The sequence below is a fragment of the Watersipora subatra genome, chromosome 3, assembly GCF_963576615.1.
Source record: "Watersipora subatra chromosome 3, tzWatSuba1.1, whole genome shotgun sequence".
In the NCBI taxonomy this organism is placed as follows: domain Eukaryota; kingdom Metazoa; phylum Bryozoa; class Gymnolaemata; order Cheilostomatida; family Watersiporidae; genus Watersipora; species Watersipora subatra.
The window spans coordinates 55,467,060-55,494,192 of NC_088710.1; the positions used below are offsets into that span (position 1 = coordinate 55,467,060).

At 36.0% G+C, this 27,133-nt stretch overlaps 1 protein-coding gene across 1 annotated transcript; it reads left to right on the forward strand.

Moving 5' to 3' along the window:
- The first annotated feature begins 471 nt into the window (after nucleotides 1-471).
- On the forward strand, nucleotides 472-26,668 carry LOC137391140 (MYCBP-associated protein-like). The gene is made up of 16 exons (XM_068077504.1): nucleotides 472-555; nucleotides 14,369-14,523; nucleotides 15,085-15,194; nucleotides 15,474-15,628; nucleotides 16,444-16,647; nucleotides 16,902-17,085; nucleotides 17,913-18,048; nucleotides 18,615-19,028; nucleotides 19,667-19,927; nucleotides 20,199-20,345; nucleotides 21,060-21,212; nucleotides 21,661-21,785; nucleotides 22,834-22,946; nucleotides 25,338-25,429; nucleotides 25,672-25,869; nucleotides 26,464-26,668. The coding sequence occupies exons 1-16, from the start codon at nucleotides 492-494 to the stop codon at nucleotides 26,551-26,553; spliced, it is 2,601 nt and encodes an 866-aa protein (XP_067933605.1). The 5' UTR covers nucleotides 472-491; the 3' UTR covers nucleotides 26,554-26,668.
- The last annotated feature ends 465 nt before the right edge of the window (nucleotides 26,669-27,133 follow it).

Genomic DNA, 27,133 nt, shown 5'->3' on the forward strand with positions numbered 1-27,133 from the left:
CGGTATCCACTATCTGAAAATGTTTGTTCTAACAAGAAGTGTGAAGTTAAAATTGAGTTAGTGTTAAATTGATATAAATTATACTTGTACAAATATTGAAAAAACCCAGCTTATGATGATGCTGAAATTCTAAGGTCTCGTACTATATTATTTATCGAGCAACGCAAACACCTGCTAGCGCACAACGTTATTGACATTTCCCCTAGGAAACATCACGCGCGATTCGAGACGTTGATCTCTTATAACTCTTGCCTCAGTTTTGCTGATATTTGCGACCATAGATCTCACGACAAAAATTGAATAAATGGCGAAGTATAATATAACCTAAGGTTTACAAAATATAAAGCAAATTTGAGAGGCCCTTTGCTTCACGCTCGACTCCCCCTACTCACCCAGTTCTTTTGATTTTTGCTTCCTAGCAACAATGTGCTTCTTGTGGTAGGTTCGTTTGCTAAATTTTATGAAAACTAAACCATATTCTGAATATCGCCATGAATGCTAGCAGAACAAAACCGCCAGGACCAAAAAAGGATAGAGATAGACCTAAATCAACAGGTATAGTGTGCAGTCGTTAACTGTACATATTTTCCATTTTCTTCGTCATGCATTATTAATGTTTAATTTAACGAAGTTCTTAAGTTTGATAAATATGTAGTCTAAAACGCGTAGCGTTGAGGTACGTATTGTTTTTAACAGTGAAGATCCGCAAGTAGCTACACTAAATTGGCATGCTAATAATGACAATTAAGATTTTAATTGATTTTATTATAAATATAATTTTTTCATTTGTAACTTTTACTAGTGGTATGTTTTACTAGTGGTCCGTTTTCTAACAATTACTAAAAAGCCCCTAAAAAGGTTAGCTTAATAATTATGTGCTGTGTAATAATTGCTTGCAATAGTAACAATCAGCTTTGCCATATAAGATGTGTATTTAACTATAGTTAAACTAATCATTACATAATAGCTCATTGCCAATCATTCAAGCAAGAACTGTACATGATGCTGTAACCAATCAAGATCATGGATGAACAATATATAATGCCATAATTACTTATGCTCTTTTTATACAATAACATTGTCTATGCTGCACCATAAAGTTATGGAAGATAACTCTCAACTACATTTTCTCCTGATCTCCAGATCAACAAAATATTATGTCATGCAAAAGTCTGCAATCCATGCGGGTGGCTTACGATCCGAATCGGGTGAGAGAGAAGGTCTGTTTTAGACTGGGAAAAATGGTCACCATCAGCAATAATGCCATTGTATGAAAAATTTACGTTAGGCTCACAATTTTAGGTGTATTATTTGCATCAATCTCATAATAAATGCATGCTGGTCAGTCACATGTCGCCAACAAAACCTAACATCTCCTATGTGTTATGTAACTCCATCGAGTTTGACAGCGATGTTTGAGACTATGTGAGTAATGCTGCCAGTTTTTCAGACGAAGGTGGATTCTGTTGAACCTGGCTTCACAAGCACCTGATCTCCAATCTTGTATGGGTTTATACAAACATCACAAGAAACACTGCTTTTGACATTTGGCGTTCGTGTTGTGTAACAAAACACTCTTTCACATGGCACCAACTCTCGTTATTAGAAAAGCTGTTGTACCAGAAAACCATATTACTGACTGTACCACCAGACCTAGCTAGAATTTGCTTAATATTACGATGGTTACGCTCTATAATACCATTTCCGGTGGCTCTGAATACACAACTAAATATGTGATTGATGTTCCATTTGCGTGTCAACGAACTCAAGGCTCTAAAGCATGGGCCATTGTTAGACAGAAGTTCAGTTGGAGCACCTTGCTCACTAAATGTTTGCTCTAGTTGCTCCATAGTGACTAGTTATAGTCACTAGTTTTAGTTGCTCCTAGTTGCTGCCGCTGACGTTTCATTGCGTAGCTTCCTCCAAATGACATATTTATGTGGGTTGCAGTCTATTACTGCTAAGTGTGCTACATCATTGTAATAGGTTATATCAGTTGATAATCAAAGCCAGTTTCCTAATACACCTACTTGTCCAGCCTCACAGTGAGCTCGAGCCAGATCTACACGCTTCCACACATGATATTGTTTCACAATTTTTTCTACATTTTTTCTGCAGATGCCAGCACCCACTTACTTTTTGCATGTAGAGTTCGATCTAATCTTAAATGATGAGTACCGTGAAGTTTGTGCAAGTCGTCTTCCTGACTTTAAAACACCGTTATGTCCATACTACGTATCTGCGTTGCTAACCACTTTTGAAAGACTCTTGTTAATTCGTAAGTTTTATTTGTTCTGATCTTGCTAGTGAAATTCCAAGGGTTTAGCCATGCTCCTCAACTAAGTTACTGACTAAGCCAAGTCTTCTTTTAACAATCATTTCAGACTTCTAACTTTAGGCCTTTTCACATCATTCAGCACTGATTTTACCCAGCCGTACAATGTTGCCAGGTCTGTACAAATCTCCAAATTTCTTGATTTTTATTTAATAGCCATATTTATAGCTTTCACCATCCCATCTAACTCTGCGGCGTTTTTATGATTTCTATTATTGATACCTTGTAACCATGTGGCGTCTTCTACAAGCACACTGTCAATTTTTACACACACCAATTGCTCAGCTACTGACATCACACCAAACAGGGTGATGCCACTTTTTGGTGTTCTTCCAGTCACACCTGACTGGGTCATGCTTCTGTAAATTTCTTAGCACTTCAGCTAACATGGTCTGAATAGTTTGAAGTGCATGTTAGCTGAACAGAAATACAGCTGTTCCAATCATATGTGCTGGCTTCTCGTTTCATGTAACTGCACGCTACGCTGGGCCATCTAGCTATGGATAGTGACTTATCAACTTCCCACATATTGAGTACAATTGCCTTTTGGTTACTTGAGATCGCTCACTCAGCAACTCAGCAACTCAGAATCTCTGCTTCCCTCAAGAACCCTGGTATTAGAAGCTTTGACTCTCAAGCCTTACACACACGCATGCACTAGGGAGATATGTGGAGCCCTTAGAAACCGAACTAATTTTTTGCAAGTGCTATCCTACTTGGTGTACAGGAACAAGTTTTTCACTTACAATAATGTCATCAATATAGCGATCGCAACTGCTTTGCACACTATCATCAAGGGATGACACTTTGGATATCATACGAAATATGATCTTGGGCCCCACACTTAACCCAAACCCCATACGAGTCATCACATAAAATCTGCCATTGAAATGCACGACTTGAAACCGCCCCAAGGACACATATACATGAACCTGTAAATATTCTTTCTGCAAATCTAGCATGCACGTCAGCTCTCATCATTTTCATGACATACTATTACATTGTTTCCTGGGTTACTAGTTACATGCTTACAACTTACGGTCATAGTCCATCACGAGTCTAACTTTGCCATTTTTGTTACTTTGCAAAGTGGCCATATGTGGATTTACTCCACTTACCTCACCATGAATGCTCACATTATGTGGTTTTAACCATCCTTGGCTAATCCATTGCTAAACTTCACTGAACTTCGCATATTCTCCGCATTGAGTTTTTAGAAATGATTGCTTTTCTATCTATTTCCAGCTAACTGTCCACTTATTGCTATCGAACGTAGCTATAAAGTCCATATCTTCAATGCATAAACTGTTTGAGTGTGGAATTTTTTCTGTAGCCACTACCACTGAACTATCCGAGCAACCAAATTTTACAACCAGCTGTCACACTATCTGATTTATACATTCCATCTACTCCTAAAATAAATTCGCATTCACAAGTTAATTTTGGTGCAACTAGACAGTTAAGCTTGACACTCTTGTCATCTATTATAGCTTTCAGTTGAGCTTCACCGCTGGATCATGTAGTACTTTCATTAAGCGTTCTCATGGTTTTGCCGGACCTGTAGTTCTTAACTGCAGTTTATCAACAGCATTGTGTGAAACAACAGACTGTTCACAACCACTATCAACAAAGGTTCTCACAAGCATGTTTTTAATGTTTATAATTACAATTGGAAGCTCCGATTTTGCTGAGTATTGGTTGGGTGAACATCCGGTGTAGACACTCCCTCACTCTCGTTTTTCTTGATCCTTGGTACATTGGGTAATCTTATGACCCACCAGATTACAGTAGAAACCTCAAAATTGTTTATTTTGCTCAAGTGCTTGTCATCCCTTTGGACATTCTCAAGAAACATGGTTGTTACTAAAACAGGTGTAACAACATGCAGTCTTATTAATTGCCACTAATTGTTTAACAGTGCTGCATACGTAGGCTGAGCTAAAGTTGGAAGTGGTAGATAGCACCGTTCTAGCTCGGTTCACTATTACATCCAAATCCATTTTTTTCTACAGAGGCCGTCCCCTTTAACTGATCGGACACCCTGTCTGATAACCCTGGTACAAAAGTACACTTGAGCAGCGACTCAGGAGTTCTTTGACCTATTGATTCAACTAGCTGGTGTAAATCCGCTAAATACACGTCTACAATTAGTTCATCTTGTAATATTTTCTCACGCAACTGTGAGTAACTGTGAGTGTGCGCTGCAACAGTTGATACTACATGCAGTTATAAACTCCTTCAGCTCTGGTAGGTAGTCATCCTTTACAGCATCAGGAAGCTGCTTGTGTACTGAAAAGCCAGTCCATTCAGAAACAATGGTACGAAAAATTGCAATTTGTTTTTTTTTGCAGTTTTGCTGCTAATTCCGGTTTGCTAATCCACATAGTAAACTCCCCACTAGTACTACTATCTTCATAGGATTTGATGAAGTCCGAAAGTTTCACGGATGCCATTATATTAACATAGCCTAACAACCAGCTTTACCATAAGAAGATATGTATTCAACTGAAGCAAAACTAATCATTACATAACAGTGCAGTGTCAATCAGTCAAACAAGAACTGTACATAATGTTTTAACTAATCAAAATCATGGAGGAACAATACATAATGCCATAATTACTGGTGTTCTTATTATACAATAACAATATCTATGCTAATCCATAAACTTATGAAAGATAACTCTCAACTACAATATGTACATATGATGTTTTTATCTTTAGCTTGTTTATTTGATTACTACCAGACTACCCTTTATTGAACTTTCAGTATGTAGCCGCATGTAAATAAGATCTACTCATACTTGACAAGGCATCCATTTGTTCTTGCTTATTTTAACCCTAGCAGTTATTATAGCCAATCACTGCTGGTGTCAGCGAAATGATCTGACTTTTTTATCCAGCACTTTTATTTACTTCTTTTTGCATGAAAAAACATATTTTGTATAACGCAAGACAAAATGCTCATATCATGCAAGATGATCTGCACAAACTTCTGTCTTTGGCCTTTACCTGGCAGCTATCATTTAATGCTTCCAGGTGCTCTGTCCTATCAGCTGGTGAAATGAGTTCTTTGTTGGAGTTCTTTCTTAACAATAGTTAACTGAAAAACATAAACCATAATCCATACTGCGGCATAGAGCTTGATAGTAACTTTAAATGGAATAAAGATTTAGACACCAAATCATCGAAGGCAAGCAGGTTGCTAGAAACAATTGGCAGGGTTTTAAAAATGCTGATACAAAAACATGAAAACTTTTGTATGAAGCTTTAGTTAGGCCCGCCTTGGAGTATGGTTGCCAGGGATCTGATCCTTACATGAAACATGACATAGATAAGCTGGAAAAGATTCAGAACTAAGCTCTGCGATTTGTTTTTAGAGTAAACTACATAGTTAGCTTTACAAAGTTAAAACATACTACAAATATTCCTTCACTAGAGGAGCGAAGATGCAGGCAATGGTTAAGTTATTTACATGAGCCAAAGCAAGTGCGGTGATAGTGGATAAATATGCACCTACACCTAAATACCTTTATCATAGGAGATAACGAAAGGGTCTGTTTGTGCTTGCAATTAAAACTAATGCTCTTTTCAACTCTTTTTGGCCTCGCACTACTTGAGAGCTTAGAAATATTTTGGAATATGATGGAAAGTCAAATGTAGAGGCAACAGAATATGGTTTTAATGGTTACTAGTAAAAATAGAAAATTGGATAAATATTATAGCAACAGCAAAGAGTTCTCATGCTCCCATTACCTCATTTCAGGTTTTTAGTAAGAAAATTGAAATTAGAATTATAAGACTAAAGCGCAGTGCCTAAGCTTCTCATTTGCTGTTTTAAATGTGCAACAGTAAACCAGCAGCTGAGACACTAACAAGTAAGGCTCACTGCAATCACCTTAAAAGCAGATTTTTCAGACAACCAATACAAGTAAAAAAAACAACATTGTATTGTCAATCACCATCATGTCAGGCAGATGTTAAAAGAATTGAAATAATGTAACAACCCTTTGGTGCTGCTCAATAATAAAAATGTATTTCTTAGTTTGTGAGCAATCAGCTTTCTAAACACCTGTTAATGTAGTTTACTCAACACTCGACATAGCTCCCGTCACAGTCTTCTCTCAGTGTCTCAGTATCTCGTGTCAGAGCCTTGCATACTCCTATGGTTGCACTATTCCTCTGTCAGCCAATGTCACATGTACATTGCTTTAAAGCAGAGTCTAAAACTAGGATATGTCTACTGTATTCATATTCTTGGTATCTTACTGAACCTGATGGGTTTAATTTTATGAGTCATTTAATAACTGTATCTGGCTAATGTTAAATTGTCCCAAAAGTTACCTAAAAGATTCATAAATGGAATCTAGCTTGTCTAATTGAAGTAGTTGTGCTGAGTTGTTGGTTTTTAATATGTTGGAAGCAACTATCACATACATACCTTAGCAAAACCATCATACCGGCCTCATACTCCTTCCCAAAATATGGGTTTTATCATTATTGGATAATTTTAAGTTTATGATTGCGTTGAGACTTACTGTTTATAAACCAGTTACCGGGAAAAATAGTGTATATATACGGTGATAAGCCTTGTGAGGTACGTATGGCTGGAATTGTAATGCCGCTATGACAGCTTGTTAACTTGCGTGAAAATCAAAATATCTTTTCTCTGACCTTCATATATTGAAACCTGTTATCGAACAGCTATTATCAGGTAACAAACTATCGGTTTGTAGCGGAAGATACAAAATTCAAACTTTTGTTCATAATTAGTCATACCGGAAAAGATTCCAAAATTGCCAAGTTTATTTTTCTCGACAATACTCTATTTTATTTGCCAAGTAATTCAATTTCACAAGCATACTTCAGTTTTTTTGTGCATTTGGCTGTTTTCAATTACATGTACTCAATAACCTGAGTGTCCTTCTCACTTTTTCTCTCCTATACCTTACTCTTCACAGCAGTGATGACTTTTGCATTGTCCAATAATGTATTTATAGTTCATATTGAATGGGCATTCATACTACGCAGTTACACGTAGGCATAAGTATTATTCCTGACTTTAGGTAACAAAAGCCAAAGTAATACAGACAAAAATAGTGACGTGATGTAATGTTTCTGGTAACAGGATTTGTTCATCAATTATACACTTTATGATTTATGTTTCAAACCAATACATAAATTATATCCATAGAGAGAACTGCATATTCAGGCCTCTATTGTTTGTGTCATGACCCATGCAGTCGTGAGCATTAATCCATAATTTCTTGAGCTAATCCACATGATGTTTCCGTAATACCCATTCAACCAGATAATTAGTTCTTTACGGATCGAAGCAACTACCTAACCAAATGCTTCATTTTCGGTTCAGATGTGAACATGAGCTCAAGTAACAAACCATCTCTGTTTTCTACTGTCAAAAGCACTAGTGTAATAGGAAAACGCTCCATAAAAAATGAAGATAAAAATGGGCTGAAGCCATTAAAAACTAAAGTCAAAATTTTTGGAATAAAAGATATTTGTTTGATTAAGTCTTCAAGCAAACAGACATCTGAAGCGTGCCTATTGGGTGAGTATGAGTAAGTCTATTACAACTGTAATAGGTCAACACTGAAATTTATACCTAGAGTATTTCTTTATCATCTTGTTAAGTCATAAGTTGCGCCTGTAGACAAGAGCTATTATATTTACATCTGTATTTCTTGAGGCATTATAATTATTGACAAGAGAATAGAGAACGACATACCCTAGGACACTTAAGTATTCGCGGCATCTAACTTTCGCGTTTTCGCGGAGTCATCATCACGCGAAAAATTCATGCGCGAAACTAAACTATCATAACGAACTAGCGAAAATTCGAAATTAAATAGCTATGTTCTACGCAGGCCTGTTACTATTCACTGGTTGCAAGTTGGGGGGCTAATGTTAGACGACTAGTTATGAACATCTGGGGTGTGGAGAAGGGGGGGGGGTGCTGTAAGCTCCCAACAGGTTTCTCTTATGTAGGGCCTCAGCCGGGCCTCTCACGTGAAGTTTTAAAAAATTTTATTGGCAAGTATCAACATTTTTCTATTTTTTGAGATTTGCTTTGTTTTAGCTGATGTGACTGACAAAACGTTTTAAAATTAAAACAGGCAAAACTTGTATGCAGTTAAAAAGCTCAGAAAGAAGACATCTTTTTTTTAAGCGTTTTAACAAAAAAGATTTTGATTTCCGGTTCGCGCGTTTTGGGAGATAGTCGTGCTTTTCAGAGCTCTTCGAAGATTTCTAGATTTCTTTTTACAATTTCTCTCACATACCTTTTATTACCCCTTTTTATTATCCTTTATTTATCCTGATTTATATTTTATACTAACATAACACATTAAGGGTAGCTCGGCCGTTTCAGGCGCTACCAGGTATATGACACTGAGTGGGATCTTTTTAAATTTTAAGTCCCAAGTTTTTAATATTTATTACTAAACTCGGTGATCATCATGGCAGGTGGAAAACACACTATAAGGAAAAAAGCCATGTCAACATCAGGTCCTGGCTGTGGTTATGCTAATGCAGAGCTGTGTGGCAAGTGTAAAAAAGCCATAGATGAAAGTTCAGGGTCATCCATTGAGTGTGAGATTTGCCATTTTTGGTTCCACGGTTTATGTGTTGATGTCCCTGAGAGTCTCTTGGATCTGTTGAGTACTAAAGGTTTGCACTGGTTCTGTGCAAGGTGTGATATTCATGCTGATAGGCTAGAGCAGATTGAGGTTAAAGTAGATAAAATACATGAACTTATTAGCAATTCAATAGATAGTAAGATCAATAACATTCAGAAAACATACGCTGAGGCAGTCTCCCAATTGGAGACCAACTCAGCAGTCATAGCCAAGGCAGCTAGTACCTCGATCAAAAAAGAGGAAACCGAGTCTAAGAACATTCGCGACAAAAATGTTATTATCTTTGGTATACAAGAATCCAATATTGATGAGACCATGGAAAGTGTTAAATCCATATTGGATGAATGTCACCTAACAACCACAGTAAACAAAGATTCTTTGTTCAGACTTGGTCAATATGACCAAAAGGAAAAAACTAATAAGTGTAGGCCCGTGAAACTGTGCACAGAAGGCAAACATAAAAAATGGGACATCTTGAAAGCCATTAATGATTTGAAAAAACCTGGGATCTTTGCTCGACTAGATTTAAATAAATCTGAACAAGAAGAGGATTTTCGTCTTCGACAAGAGCTAAAACAGATCAGGAGCAAAGAACCAACCAAAACTTTCAAAATCAAAAACAAGGAAATCGTGGAAGTAAGAAAATAACTGTAGTGTTAGCGAATTGCAGATCGGTTAAGGGGAAAATAAACGAGATTCAGGTTCTGTCTTACCAGCATGATATTCTTTGTTTAACAGAGACTCACTTGGACAGCTCAATTGATGATAATTTAATACTTTTCCACACTGATAAGCAAATATATAGACAAGATCGAAATCTTCATGGTGGTGGAGTCTTGGTGGCAGTAAATTCGGAAATTGATTCGAGATTGATTCCTTTGAGTTTGTCGATATACCCTGTTGAAGTTGTCGCAGTGCACATACCCAAGCAATCTATTTTTATTCTAGACTTGGTCATCGTATGCGTATATATGCCACCCGGGAACTCATCTGGATCTGTTGAGGGCCTGAATCAGCTTTTTGAGTTTGTTTTTTCACATTTTCCGTTATCACAGATATTAGTCATGGGTGATTTTAATTTTCCCGATATTGATTGGGAGTCTTATTCGACAAAAATAAGCTCAAACAATAAAGGTTGTCATCAAATTTTTTTGAGCTGCTTGGCGGAGTATAATCTTAGACAAATGGTCAATAGGCCGACACATTTTAAAGGAAATATTTTAGACTTGGTCTTAACATCGGACTCAGAATTTATTGAAAAAGTTGAGGTTGTGGAACCTGGTCTGAGTGATCATTTTTTAGTAGAAGTTGAGCTCAACATATCAAAAACTGACAAGGTAGCTAGCAAAGATTTTTATTTTGTATATGAAAAAGCAGATACCATGGCAATCAGGAAATTTTTACTTCAAGCTTTGGAAGACATCAAGGACGCGATAAAAACAGGACACAATATTGACCAATTGTGGAATATTTTTGAGAAAGCCGTTAAATCTGCTGTCAGTGATTTTGTTCCTAAAAAGACAATAAAACAACGAAATAACAGGGAACCAGTATGGTTCAACTCTCAGGCACGTAAGGCTGTGTGCAAACAACGAAAACTATACAATAAGTTTAAAAAAACACACTCTCCTGACTTGATGGCCGAATACAAAATTATGAGACGCGAAAATAAAAAGATGTTTCGCAAAATTGAGCAGGATTATTATAATCGAGTTTTGTACGAACCACTCCGGGCTGGCATAAGCAAACCTTTTTTCTCTTTTATGAGGCGCACTCAGGGTCGCAAGAACAGCCCCTCCGCCCTACTAGCTAATATGCAATCAGAGTCGGAGATGGTTAATAATTTTAACATGTTTTTTCAAAGTGTTTTCACAAAGGCAGATGAATTTTTTCCTGAATACGATTTACCGGATACCAGCACCAGTCCAATAATAGTCACTTGTGAGGGCGTGGAGAAAATGATCGTAGGTCTTGTAAAGGGCAAAGCCCCTGGGCCCGACGGCTTAAGAAAAGAGGACTTCATGGTTGACGTCAGCACAGTGTCAGCAATGCTCACACTGGTTTACCAATACTCTTTAAATACCGGAAGTTTACCTTCTGCATGGAAATTAGCCAATGTCACACCAGTTTATAAAAAAGGCGATAAGACTCTCGCCGGAAATTATCGCCCTGTCTCACTAACATCAATAGCGTGCAAGATGCTTGAACACATCATTTTGAGCTATATCAATAAGAGCCTAAATCTTTCCTCGCATCAGCACGGCTTTAGGCATGGACTGTCGTGTACCACTCAACTGGTCACTGTTGTCCATGATCTTATGGATGCAAATAATGAAAATCAGCAAATACACGCTGCAGTTCTTGACTTTTCGAAGGCCTTTGATAAGGTATCACATTCTCTGCTTATAGTTAAACTTTTAGGTGCTGGGGTCCATCATTCGATTGTTTATTGGATTCAAAATTTTTTAAGCAACCGATTTCAAAAAGTTATTATAAACGGTCATGCATCAGCACCCTTAAAAGTCCACTCTGGAGTGCCGCAGGGCTCCGTTTTGGGGCCCACACTCTTTTTAATATATATTGACAATGTCGGATCAGTTTTAAAACACTCCACCATCAGACTGTTTGCTGATGACGCTCTTCTGTACAGTCGAATTGATAATCACCATGATTGCATAAATTTTCAGTCTGACCTCACTGCCTTGGAAAATTGGGCCTCTGAGTCCAAAATGATTTTTAATGTAACAAAGTGTCAAATTGTAAATTTTAATTTCACGTCAGACTCTGGCGTCCCAGCTGAGTACAACCTTTATAATACCAATCTGGAAGTTGTGGATAGCTTTAAATATTTGGGCGTGATTATTACAAATACATTGAGCTGGGACCACCATATAACATCGATTTGTACCAAAGCATTACAAACCTTGGGAATGATAAAACGGGTTCTTTTTAATGCTCCTAATAAAGTAAAGAAAATCGCATATTTGACTTTATGTAGACCCGCCTTGGAGTACGCTTGTGAGGTCTGGGACCCTTTTTTAGTCAAACACATATCTCAAATTGAATTTATACAAAGAAGAGCCGTGAGATTTATATGTAATTTGAAAGGAGTTGCTAGTGTAACGGAAGCTCGAGAGAATATCCAGTTGGAAGTTTTAGAGATCAGAAGAAAACGAGCAAGACTCAACCTTTTAATAAACATTTTATCTAATAGCACACACTCAGCGCTAATTGAAAGTTTTAATTTTTTAATGTCCCAACCACACCAGTATGACACCAGATCATCTCGGTCTAACGCTCCAAAGGCAATCGCCTGCAACACAAACACATATTTTAACAGCTTCATTCCACGAACTTCTCGGGATATTAGATTGGGAGATCATTAGAACAGGAAAGTTTTATTAATTGATGTTTTAAATTCACTTGTTCAAATAGATAAATTTTTATTCTTATACAATCTATGCAAACGGTCTCCACTTCCTCCTTTTGAGGTCTCGAGACTCTTTTTAATCAGAATCAGAATCAGAAACAAAGATCATTTTTGCCGATTTTATTTCAAGTTCATTAAGTAGGATATGGGCAAGCAGATGTTTGCTAAAACTTGATATTTTGCAAACCTTTATAAAAGTCGTTAACAAGAATATTTTGCCGCTGATGAAGATAATAATGACGCCTAAGAACTACTAAAAGTTGACGTTTGTATCTATGGCTTCGAATAAAGTGATATTCTACAGCGATAAAAACCTTTCTATAGCCGTTGGACTATGAAATTCCTAAAAAGTTGGGGCGTCTTAGCCGGCCAGCTGTCCAAGGGAATACGTCCCTGTAGTTCATTGATATCCACAACAAAATCGTGATATTAGAAATGCAGATAATTTTGTGTGTGATTGAGCTCATTGGGAAATTTCTAGTAAATTCGTTAATACACCGAATGAGCAGCATGGCAAAGCAAATTACGATAACAAGTTTTTTTGGAAAAGCCAAGACAAACGAAGAAGATGATGATATCAGTTTAGTCACCGAATTTGTAACTGATGAGGATGAAAGTCTGGTAGGTGAAGTCATACAATTAAATAATACTTATTGTAGTGATGAATTTTACTGCCAACCAAAAACGATAACAACCCTCACCAGGTCCAACCATGTAAAACAGTTCTGGTTGTGATGTTGGTTGTTATCTATTTTCTTTTTTATGAGACATGTACTGTATTTGATTTTTTTAAAATTTGAAATATTGTGAACTCAAAACGTGCCATGGCCATCGCTTGCTATAAATACTTGAGATCTAATATTGGTACCATATCGGTCACGACGGAAAGGACCGAGACGTCATTGATAGTCCAAGAAACAAATGGCAGCAAGCGATCACGTTGAATTATCGATTTCTGCCATACATTTATACCTGCGGGTTACAAATACAAACTAGTCGCAAATATAATAACTTTTTTTACTAGAGGACCGGACCTGAGGAATCTAATTTGTTTGTTCCACTGTATTTATTTTCACATCACTATATTTTCGCACTCATCAGAGCAGCGAAATTTTACTCTGTGTGCTACTCACGAAACTAAATACTAGCGAAATATAAGTGTCCTAGGGTAACATTCTCCTGAATGATATAAGACATGACAAAAAACTTTATAAAACAAATTTATTCATATTAGATATTTGTAAAAACTAAGTAAATTAGCTCAAACTATAAATTAGCTGTTTTTATGTGATTTAGCCTGCTGATCCACTAATTTTAAGGGCTTCTGGCCTGTGTTCCATTTATCTGAAAGTTATAAAGCACTTCCATAATCCTACTTGTGATAAGAGTTGTTACAGTTGTGAGCTGCTACTGCCATGACAGTACTGTAGATTATAATAAACAAAATAGTATCAAATAAACAATTTGCGTAAAGATAATATACAAAATATAACATAAATTATAATATGAAAAGTACTTGTGTTTATTTTTTATATAAATAAATGTATTTTCTTCAACTTCTTATTCCTTGCAAAACTTTGATGAAAATGTCATTACTTGTAGAGATATGACCACCACTACTGGTCACCGATTTTTTTTTCATGCATAAAAATAACAGTTCAATTCTGAGAGAATAAAGTGAATACTAATGTTGGGCGAAAGAAAGAGCAGAAAGAAAAACTTTTGAAGATCTCAAAGTAAATGAACGGAATGATCAGCGTTTAAGTTTTAGACTCTGGCAAGCGTGGTTAGAGAATCATTTTGTGAACTACTGCAAATAATATTGTCCTCAAATATGGCTCAAGAGCCGCTGTTACTACGGAGGTAGACAACTCCAAACTTTTGAACCCAGAATGTAACAAGGAAAAAACACGATTGGTGAACACACTGATTGTAAGCTTCCTACTGTAGAAAAACCAAGAGGAAAAAACAAGGAAAGAGGCACACCTGAGAATAAGCCAACGACACCGGGCTTAGAGGATGAGAGAAATGGAGACAGTAACTCATCTGTACTTAACGATGATGAGATTCAGAGCCTGGCCATCAAACAGGACGCGCTAAACCAAGTACATTCTCTTAAATCATAATATGCTTTAGTTTGTTAAATACTCATATTTGCTATATGTATAGTTGAGTTTCATATATGGAATATCACAACATCTGTTTAAAGTTTACTGTTTTCCAAATTCACCTAAAACTGTGTATAGACCTTCACCAGCTGAAAATTTAGCATAGATATGAGTAATGTTGAGCTTTAGTCCTTAACCATTATACGTATGCCAGTAGTCTGATAATTTAGCGTTTTCAGCAAAAAGTAGACTGTAGACTGACTATGAGTGTCTATGTTATAAGGCTCCCAGGCTATGCCTTGTCAAACTAATGAGTGGTTAGACTGTCTAGCCTTGACCCTTTTGCATAGTGTGTACCATCTGCAGATTCAATCTACCGTCTCATTAGACCATCGTGATGGGCTGTGTAGTTGATTGTATTCTCTCTACAGCGGAGCTTGTATGTATTATGGAGAGAGAGAGAATAAAGAGTAACACTAATAATAGGGATATATTGTATATAATACATTCTTTTCTAAGATGTGACAAGTTTTTTACTCAATTGATATTGGGCTATAGATACGAGCATCGATAACAGCAGATATGATGCCTCAGGCTCCCAAGGACTCCAAACCTGTTACTGTTAGGAAAATTAACAGAAATCCACCTCCACCGCGCATTACCAAAAAGTAAGTGGATCAGCACACCGATAATTCCTCTGTAATGGTAAATATCTGTGATAACAGATTACCAAGTGAACTTAATTAAAAATTGTAAAGATTTTTATAGAAGTCAGAATGGTCACATGCCAAGTTATTGTAAATAATTTAATAACAGTTGACATTAGCACACTACTACATGTATGTTTGCTATAAGAACTTATTGAAACCATTTAGAATAATATCTGTTGTCTATTTTTAAAGCTTTTGCTTCAATATAATTTTTTCATGTTAATACAACAATTTTAGCATAAAAGTAGCAAAAGGGGCGCCACCCAGAGCCCCACTGAGACCTGTTGAAACTGAAGGAAACTCAGGGCCTATTTTTGACGGCAATGGAAATGTTATTGCTCACAGCATCCTCGGCACTCTAGAAGAGTTCAAGGTGGCTGCAGAGAATAAAGGTAACATCCTGGTCAAGTCTGTCTCAGCATAGTGTGGCTTCCTAATTTGCTGAATGGCACAGGTTGATTTGATGGAGACTGAAGGACTGGTAATGCCTGCGCATTTGTCACAACATTCATTGCATCCTTAAAACATTTGTAATCTCTTCGGTTTGTGTGATTTCATTTACTGTGAGCTTACAAAAGTAAGAAAACATCCAAAACCCCAAAAGTGCAAAATTATCTTCTATTACACATGATATCTCATCATCAAACGGTCAACATTTTATTATTTAAAAAATATTGTTTACAAAATACTAATTTGGCCAGCTTTATTATTTTAGCTAAAAATATTTGTAGAGTAATCTTTTTAATTTATTTTATTTTCTTATGAATCTATTTGAGGTTTCAGCCAAGACAAATGCGCTAGCTAACACCAAAATATGTAGAACTATGCACATAAAATAAAGTTACATGTTTTTCTGAATTATTGCACGACTACTTATTTTTATGCTTTGTCAACATACCTAACGATCTTGAACTAGATTGCCAGGGTTCTAGTATACGTATATAATAAAGTTAATCCTATACATGCTTTCTTTTTCAAGTGCAGCCAAAGAGCAAGCGATATTTTTAAAACTATTTACAAGATGCGCATAATTCAATTCGAGTTTGAGAATTTGCACCGACTTAATATTTACGTTATATAGAATTCTTTAAGTTGAACAAAGCAAAAATTTTATTTAAATTTTTTACGCTAAGTGAAGTTTACATCATAGGAAGTAGCCTATATGTTATAGTAGTGTCTACTGTATTTCACTTTATGTCTATTACAGGAGAGTTAACTGTGGATTATTACATCAGGGACCAGGACAGAGTGCAGACTCCTACCATCCTACCAGAGAAGTATCGTAAGTCTGTGCTAATAAAGGGGGAGACAACTACTCAACCTGTTTGTGAAAATGTGGAAGAAAGCAATGCTCTGCTGCACTGGCAAAACAAGATGTGTGAGAGAAAACTCCAACAAGGGCACATCTCCAGTAAGACTGCTTGTTCAATTGCCATTAGTTTATGCTTAATAATTAGATAGTACTATAATAATAAATTATTTAATTAATTATTTAATTATCTGTTAATTTAAGACTGTGTCAATAGCGTTGTATGTATAAAATTGAAAATGCATCCGCAGTAAAAAATATTATTTTATGTTGTGGAATTGTCTAAGATGATGTTGAGGGATGACAACTCATAACTGTATAACTGTGTTATGTAAGGTGTACTATTGATCTCTCAGGACTACTGGGAAAGCCTGAGGAGGATTTAGTAATGAACCAGGTTGACAAATATCGGAAGAAACAGGAGCTGAGGTACCTCATCGACAGGAGTATTCCTGCAGTAGATTATGGTAAAGGTTACAGGGTCGGCAGCGAGTTCTGGCAGCAAAGGCATTTGGTTGGAGACGAAGACTCAGGCCTTCAGTAAGTTTCATTATATTACTAAGTTTCCATACATTAATAGCGTAGTGACACAACTCCATTTGGCGCTGCAATGCCATCATGGAGACAGCCGTGTCTCTCTCATTCTGTCGTGATTTAGTATCGTTGTATAGAAGCGAAACACCCTTGCCATGCATAAAACACTCATCTTGGTTGCAAGAAAACGGCTATGGCAATCAACAACCGCGCACGTGATGCAGTAATAATGAAAGCTCTTGATTAACTAGTGACGTAACAAATCACCCTTGTAACAAGAAGCAGTTTTTAACTGATCATCCACGGTTTGTTTTGTCTTTTACCTCTTAGAAATACAACTTTGACAAGTCATCTCTCAATCATCACTCTACTATAGCGCCTTACGGAAGCATGATCTGCTAGTCGGCCCAGCATAGAGCTTCAGCACCGACGCAGCACTAGGTGTCGCTACACTATCGCTGTATAAAAACTTACTGTAGTAATTGTATAACTGCATCATTGTAAAAATTTAGATGGTTTCCTTATTATCATCATAATAAGCAAAATCTGATATGGGCTTTTACGTAGCAGATTTTTTAATTCTGATATTTATTTTTAGAGATTTGTGTAAAACTGACTCAGATATGGCCTCTTGTAAATTTTAATTAGTATTATGAAAACTTGTTGCTTGATCTATACCTGTAAACAGTCCTGGATTACAGGATGTTAACTAAAGTTTTAGTTAAGATAACAATAAGATAAGATAATAATTTCAAGTGGCATGTTGTGATTCATGTTTAGTAGATGTTAGAGTTTCCAGTTGATTTAAGCCACTGTTTTCTACTTATCTGTAGCATGACCATGAGCCAGACGCAACAAGGTTATCCCCCTCCAATAGAGCATGTTGACATTCCGGCTTCAATCAGAAAGGAAAAAGGTTTGAGTAGTAACCGTCCAAAATCTGGAATGCAAAATAAACCATGGCACAGGGTAAGATAGTGTATCTTGTAATGAATGATATAGCCTTTACTTCAAAATTATTACGCAACTAAACTGTATTCCTAGCACTACAAATTGCCCAATATTGGAGGCCAGCTAGTAAATAAGTCTGTTGGTTGTTCAAAGCTGGTTGGAAAGATTACTGCTGTTTGTGGGTTATTTCTTTGTTATATTTGGAAATAAATTTATTTGCTTTTGTAGCTATTATTCTGTTTTGTCAGTAAGAAATTAGAACACTATGAAGTGAGTTTTCACAAAAAGCAGTCTGATTGATTCTTTAAACAACCAGTTCGCTCAGATTTACAAATGTTAGTCACTCAAGGTTTTTATATGTGGTCATTTAGGTATGGCTACAATTGATTTTACCTTGTGACTCTCATAGCAAGGAATTCGTTATAAATAACTTATGAGGTATTAATTACTATAAAGGATTATTGGCACTTGATGTATTGTTGATGTAGTACGTTTACCTACTGACAATACGTACATACCCTAAAGAAAACTGTGCATGGCTACTTTCTAATTTCTACTTTCAACATTACATTCCACTATCACAGTCAAGCTTTCTGAGTGAAAGAATTTCTGAGTTGAAACCAGTCATGCAAGACTTGGATCCACATAAACCAGCGTCAGATGGGTTAGAGATTATTGGCACCAACAATCCATACGAACGATATATCCGAGCCGCAACACCCGCAAGCGAGAAGTTGGTTACACCGTCCATACCTGAAGTGGGAGATGAGAATCAAGACCCTCTCTCTAATCTCCCTGATGTCTATACTCCACCCATGTTCGGCCCAGCTATCAAGTTTGCTGGCGAGTTGCTTCAGTGGACAGGAGATAGCTACGGCTCCCTCGATACAACGGCTGTCGATGCACGAGTCACATTTGAGGCTCACGCCGGCTGTCGATCTACTTCAATTCTAGAAATTATTAACCTGGGAACAACAGCCATGTATTTCAGCTGGAAGGTAAGAGTTGATGTTCTTATACAACCGGTGTCGTTAGATCTGAGACTAAATTGATTTCACGATTTTCGACAAAAATTTAATGAAATGTTGAGTAAACTGTAGTTGCTAGCTGAGTATCAATCCTATTCAACAAAATTCATCCGCATATATTATAGAGAGCTGCTGATCTGAAATAGAACTAGGAGAAAATATGCTTGCTCCTATAAATAGCTGTGTGAAGTATATAATTTAAATACAAGACAGCTTTACACATTTCACTATTACGATAGCCATGACCGAAGCTATAAAAACCTACAGTTCCAAGAGTTATTTCTGGAATATACATGTAAACATTCGTACGACAGTTTCATAGATTTTTTTTACAAAATTTACTGTTTAAGTTATACAGAACAACAGGCATTCTTTAATAAAATGTTTAAACAAGGAGCAGACAGGTGAAACAAACACCTTTTTCATCAGTAACTGCATTAATTGATAGGCATGAAAGCCAGCCACCACACCATTCCTTGTTTAGATTTACTCATTTAAATAAAATTCCTTGTGAATAAAACCAAGTGAAAATGATGCACTAAAGTTTTGAATTACACACTTTTGGTCCAAACTTTAATCATAGTGATAATTTCATTCTCGTATTGCAGATGTTACCAAAGTCAAACCCTTTTGACTTGGTGAACGCCAATGTACAAAGATTCTACTTCAACACTAGCAGTGGAGTGATTCTACCTGGACAGACACTCAACTTTCCATTTGTTTTCAAGTCAGACAAAGCTGGTGTGTTTGGGGAGCAGTGGCAGTTTCAGACCCACCCTGTAATTGCTGGAGGTGCGGCTCTTGTAGTCACCCTCAGAGGAGTTGCTATTAAGGAAGACAAGCTACAAAAACAGAGAGAGCTTATTGAGGTAAAACATCAACATTGTATAAAATTCTATAGTGTTCCATGTTGTATTTTTAGTGTTATTTTACATATGATTGGGTTTTATTTTTATAGCTCATTTTTATTGATCATGAACTTTTCTGATAGAAGCTTCTAGAAAGTTATAGATTCCTTTAATTTGTTTAGAGTTCGTTTTACTGCAATAAGTTAGGGTGGTGTTAGTATGTAATCTTGCACAGGACGTTGAGCCTATGATATAAAAATTATATCTTTGCATATCTGAAACTAAATTACAGAGCAAACTCCAGAAGAATATCATCTGGAAGAAGATGAGACGCCTGATCGATGAGATTGTGGACAGTATTAAGTCACCAGAAAGACCCAAGTCTCCTGTAGATTCATATCTCACTGAGGAAGAGGTATTCCAAAGACAAAACCCACAGGTAGATGATTTTTTTGTTCTACTGTATAGTCTTCAAAGTCTTAATTTACCTTTTAATTTATTTACTGTGTTTTTGTTGCTATAAAAAAGTCATTTGCTTTGTTACTAGATCAATCAATGTAATCTATTAAACTAGACTACTGGTATTACTCCTATTAGTACTACTACTAGCTACTACTGTTACTACTCCTACTGATGTTACTATTTCTACTGCTCCTGCTCCTACTACTACTACTGCTGCTACTCCTACTACTACTACTGCTACTACTCCTGCTCCTACTACTACTGCTGCTACTCCTACTGCTCCTGCTACTACTACTCCTACTAATCCTACTACTACTGCTGCTACTACTACTGCTGCAACTACTACTGCTCCTACTACTGCTATTACTACTACTACTGTTATTACCAATACTATTACTCTTACTACTAGCTACTGTTACAAGTACAGCTAATACTACTCCCATTATACTACTTAATAGATAGGATCTTTGTTCTAGTAAATTGGGTAACAACTGTACTCAGATGACTGTTTGTCTGAAGAAATTTTGTTTTGCTTCCTCGAGCTACAATGCTGTTGATTCATCAGAGTGATAGAGTAATAAATCACTGATTCATTGAATTGTCCACAGAACATAAACAATGTTCTTTGCGTTATGCGCATCACACCCTCCTACTAACTTCAACTTTGTATCTATTTTATACTTCACTTTAGCTTCACTATAAGCACCACGTAGTTAAGAAACTCAAAGAGCTCTACAAGATGCTTGTTAATCCGCCGACTATGGATGGCGACGAGGATGGAGGAAACAGAAATGATGATGAGGAGGTTGTTATGTGGAATCTAAATGTGGTTGAGTTTAAGAAAGTAAGTTTTTAGGGTTGATGAGACGGAACTGTCTTATAGTAGAATAGTATGCAGAATAAATGCTGACTGAATAATGATTGTTGTGTGACAATCAAAAAAAGTTGTAGGACGGTTGGATCTTAATATACTACTTTGATTTGAGCTTTTAACCCAATTATTTTCTAACAAATTTGATGATTTTATCACACATGTCTTGGAATCAGAGCGGGCATGCAACCAAAAGCATTGCATTATATTGGGAAACAAATATTTGCACTATTTATTTAAATATATTAGTCTTTAAGAAATGACCAAATCATATTGTGTGTTAGTTATGTCCTGTTTATTGCAAAAATTTTTATCAGCAGCAGAAACTGTTGTCTCTTGGCAGCAATGGAAGGTTATTATTACCATAGTTCAAACAAATAACCTTCATAAATGCAACATTAAACCTCATGTTCTCACGCAGGCAGTTTTGGAACTCAGCGATGAGGATGAAAGAAAAACATATTTTCTGGAAACTATCAATGAGTCGGTTGTGCAGCTATCTTTTCATCATGTTACTCCTCGCCTTAGGAAGATGTACAAGGCATGGTAAGTACACACTCTCTATAAGTAAAATTAGATTTTGTACTATTATGTTAATGGTCAATGTGTCACATTATTTTGTGTTACTGAGCAACAAGGCCAATGTATTTAGTCAAAATTGAGCCTGTCTCTTTTGCTAGGAGATTTTACGCAGTACAATTCCACATCAACTTTCGATCAAATCAGCATCCAAACCTTTCAAAATATGATGTCAAATTTGAACTAATATTTGATTTGACTCTCCAAGTAGTTTCCGACAAACATGTTTTGAAGTCTGCTAAAACATTGCAGCTTCTTAAAAGATAATATAGAAAACTAAAAATAAAATTCCAAACATTAAAATAATGAAAAAGTATATTAGGTTAATGTGAATTTTCTTTGGCAAAAGTTAGAGTAAGTTACAATGTTTATTTCTATCAACTATGAAAACACGTTTTGCTAAGTCTATGCTTACATTCATGTCTTTGGGCTGAAGTCACCATTAAAACTCTTTTTACTGATTATTATTATGCTGTTTTAGTTTGTGGCATATAATTTAGTTTTTAAATATTGTGGTTTTATACTATGCATTCGTTTTGATACCATGTGTACAATATAGGTCTAACACAAACTACATAAAACATGCTCATTTAAAATATACCTAGTAGAAGTTAGAACATATAGCGCATCTCTATTTCCACGCTATCTTAAAACCTAAGCATAACCTATCCACATAAAGACCTTTTATTATTTTATTTATTTAGTCTTTTACATAGTATTAAACATGTGTTTGTGTTAATGACCTATTTTACTTTTTTGAGCTGTTGAATGAATTACATTATATTATATATGTTTTAAAGCAGCCTGTGTAATAACGCGCGCTGTTTATTAAGGAGTTGTCATTTCTTTTTGGGCCCTTGAACAAATGACAGCGTATTATTATTATGAGACTATTCGCTACGCTATATCACAGTTTTCCGATAAAAAGTAGATCTCAAAGTAACTCTATTAACCTTCAGGTTTCAAAGTATAATTCTTTACTATTTTGCTTCAGTTGAGATGCCATATTTTGTAGCTATCAGACATTCTCCAACACAGTTGATAATATGATTGGTCACTCTATGCAAATCAGATCTCTCTTAGGTCTACCAGAGCGAGAACAAGAAGATAAGCTTGATGAGTCTGTTCGTAAGTTTATTGGACTCATTTACAATTGTAGACACAGCAGGTGTCCTCCATTCCTTTCTGTATGTAGGCCTTGTTGTATGTATTTTATGTAACAATTGATATAGGTTTTGCACCAGTCTTTCACCATTGAATTCAGTGAATTGTTTACATTGCTGAGGTTTAGTAGATGGAAAGTACTTGGAAACGGTTTAGTACTTGGAAAGTTGATAAGTTCAAGTCAGTTCAAGATACTAAGAATCTCTTTAGATTTATAATTTATAAATTTAAATTTGTAATAACTCTAGAGGTTTAAAACAAAAAAGTGCTTCTAACATATCTAGAACTATATTTTTAGAATGCTGTTACAAACATGACTATGCTCATGTTTTGCATGAACACAGTTTTTTGCAACCAATAAAAATTAACTTATAACAATCATTAAGAAGTGTCATTTCAAGGTTGCGGTGGCAGTTGTTTTTAGATTTGTATGGGCTCAGACGTAGCGGGTTCTTTAATTCTGATATTCATTTTTAAAGATTTAAGTAAAACTGACTCAGATATGGCCTGTTATAAATTCTAATCATTATTATGAAAACTCGTCGCTTGATCTACAGTTTCGCACCTTGAGTTAAAAACTTATAATGATACTCTGTACTTATGTAGGTATGAATACTTACCTCAGAACTTGTGACTCCTGACCTGCTCGAGATGCAAAGCGTTTAGAACACATCTCATATTTTTGCTATGGTTGCATCTATTTGTATAATATTATGCATTTATCTTACTTTGTGAGTAGTTCCTCAGCAGCTTTTGATGTCTTTATGAGGAGTTGCTTTGTCTTATAAAAGAGCACAACTCCAAAATAGAGCTTTATTGTGGATTTTATCGCTATAACTATAGTAGTAGCGAGCTTTGTTGTACCATGTACTGTAAGTTGTGCAGACAGAGATATGCTGTAGTAGTAAGTAATATCCCGTGTCCCTAACTATCCACAACCCAGGTGATGTTCCTGGCCCATCTCCGACAACTAGTCGCAGGTTGTCAAATCATTCATCAGCAGCGCTGTCCGCTGGCAAAAAACGACTGTCAGTCGATATAACGGCAGCGTCAGGTAACCCTCATTGCTGTCTATTCTTTTGCTTTCTATTTCTAATTTTCCGTTCAGCTGTTGTAAATATTATTTATGATTTCGAGTTATCAAATTTAATCATGTTTAAATTGGTACTAAAAAGTTTAGTTTGTGTAAAATGTTATTGTGATATATTTTATAGCGTTCAATTTATATTATTTAAGTAATAACATGAGTCGAGATTACATATATCTTTACAGTGTTTCAGTCACTAAAGACGTGATTCTTTAAAGCCTTAACTCCCTCAAGGCTTATTTGGTGTCCGTTCTTCTCAGTCAGCGCTGAAACACTTTCCTAATATCACATGTCTACGCTAGATGTATATGACTAGATGGCACGGGCTACGCATAGGTAGCCTGGCAACTTTAACAACTCACCGATGCTTTAGCTACTTCATTTGATTTCTTATTAGTATTACATTAATTCTTTCTTTTTCTTTCAATTTTTATCTTATATATTTCTTCTTCACTCTCTTACACGCGATACTACTGTGAGTATTATCAAGTTTCATAATTTATGATGCTTTGCAATACTAGTTGCTTATAACAATTGTTTAATCTGTAATATTTGTGAGTCTCGTGGCATATCTCAGATTTACAATTAAAGCGAACTTTGCTTAACTAGGAAACACTCCATAGAAACCTTTAAACGTCAGCTTTGTTAGCACATAATTCTCTGCTTTTATCTCTACTTGTATCAATATTTTAGTTAATGTTTTATGTTAAACAATTTTAGCGCAGCAGACAGTTAAGAAGTCTGTCGATCAATTAGTTCCAGACACGAATAAGAAAGGCGGTAATGGCAAATCCCCAAAGCACGAGTTTGGTTGAGTAACAAAACTAAGCACATCTATCTCTTTATGAGTGATGAGTTTAAACTTGGAGTTACTTGGTCTCCCCTTTTCTATCATACTCCATATAAGACACAACAACTCTGTTGCTATGAAGATATAGGAACTTACAATGCCTTTATTTGCTTATCATGTCTGCAGATACATTGTAATTATTTTTAAATCTGCAGGCATTGTTTTCTTTATTCTGTTTTTATACCTATTAAAACAGCATTGCAAAATAATAAAAATATTTGGGGGATCCTTTTACATATTTTTTACATATTTGTAAAGTAGTAGAATAATGATCGGTCAAAAGTAGTAGCCCTATAATATAACATTTAAACTAGATTTATCTTTCCTTCTTCATTGATGTTTGTAAGCGTTCTTACATTTCATCCGTAAATTTTCAGTATATATTGTTTTTTGGATAAAACAAAAACTGATTCTTTAGGTGGAAAAGCTGCTGTGCCTAAAGTTACTCCTAAAACAGGAAACAAGGAAGAGAAAAAAAGTGGCAAAGCTGAACCTAAAAAGGAAGCAAAGGTAGGGACATTGGCATCGGTGTTTTCAAGGTCACTACACCGGTTCCGACCAGTTTCACTATGCAAGTATGAAATGCGCTATCAAATAATGCAATTTACCTGGTATTAGAGAAAATTAAGCAATCTCTGAAAGAATTAGCAGTGCTACCTTGACCTTCGATACATTGTATTTTTTTTAAATTGACCTGTATTATTTTAAAACCATGTAAAGTTTCAACATCAAATTGGCACATGCTATTGCAGGGCAAAGAGGCTGCAAAGAAGAATGACAGAGCATCACCTGTTAAGAAAACTCCACCCTCTCGTGCTGCTGCTTCACTGACAAATGCTGGCGCAGAGGGAAGGATAACTCCGTCTACGATAGTGGAGCCTGCTAACCAAGCAAATGTGGGAATCGATCCCAAACAAGAGAAGAAATATAAGGAGAAGATGACTGCTCAGGTATGACTATAGCAAGTTTAGAAAATTGTCACATTTGAGGTTAGTTGCTATATTAGTTAAAAAGGTTCTATCTTCATAACTAAATTTAAAAACAATTAAATGGCCTTATTACCTCTCATATATAATATTTCACATAAAAGCAATGTCATTTTTAGCAGATTGACTCTTTTAATAAACTGGAACACATTTTTTGCAAAATAAAATTGTTTTGTGAGATCAGTACCCCGTATGCAGTTTACTGACTGCTTCAATACCAAAAGTGTTTATCATTGCCTTGTTGAGTGTTTAGGCTGGCCTTTATCGACTTTTGAAGTCATACTCTTAGCAGTAAACTAGTTTGTGATTCTGATTGACTACCAACATGTTGTGAACAAGTTATAATTTACGCACTACATAATCCATACTCTCAATTATACATAAGTAATAATAACCTAATAGTACTTGTTGCCAATTCAATGTAAGTAAATGCTATGCTCAGGAAAACATATCATAATGGCGAATAAGGTAGGGCTTACTTGCCATTGACAGTGTACAATGTTTTTTGTCAGCGGCTGCGTATTTTCTGTTAGCTGAGAGCTATACCTTCTGTTACAGGCATACGCTGAAATGGAGAAGATGATGTCTAACCTCGAGCAGATCTTCGAAGAGATCGGTCTCTCAGATCATGCCACAATTCCCACCTAACTCTCATCAATGTTATTCCTGCATATTTTCTCATTTGTATATATAATGAAGTACAACAATTGACTGGCTATTAAAATATTTACGTTCATGCAGACAAGAGGCTGATGATCTTAGATAAAATACAGCAGTGATTAACATTATTATGTTATGCTATGTTCAACTTGGCTCAAAGACAGATAAACTAGCCATGCAGCTTCCATTTTGGTTCTATCTCTGCCAAATACCATATGTGCAGCTCTCAGAACATGAGCAAAGCAGATGTATGTGCAGCATTGAGCATACTACAGTCATGTAACACACATGTAGCACACGTGTAATACATGTAGCACACGTGTAATACATGGAGCACACGTGTAATACATGTAGCACATGTGTAATACATGTAGCACATTTTTAGGACATAGCATATCAAATGGATAGCAAAGATTTGAAACGCTTGTGTCGTGGGCAGTTGTATTGCCTGTTTTCTTTAACCATTGTTGTCCACTATTTCGGTATTGAGTGTGGTGGGTATCAGCAAATTGTACTGACCATGTAGCCTCGGCGTCACGGCTAATTTTCCATAAAATATTGACTACAG

Excerpts from the sequence above, each read along its gene's own strand:
- LOC137391140 (XM_068077504.1), top strand. The coding sequence starts at position 492 with ATGAATGCTAGCAGAACAAAACCGCCAGGACCAAAAAAGGATAGAGAT. Across the intron at positions 21,786-22,833 it reads AGGAAGATGTACAAGGCATG|CTATCAGACATTCTCCAACA; the intron begins GTAAGTACACAC and ends CATATTTTGTAG. Across the intron at positions 22,947-25,337 it reads TAAGCTTGATGAGTCTGTTC|GTGGAAAAGCTGCTGTGCCT; the intron begins GTAAGTTTATTG and ends CTGATTCTTTAG.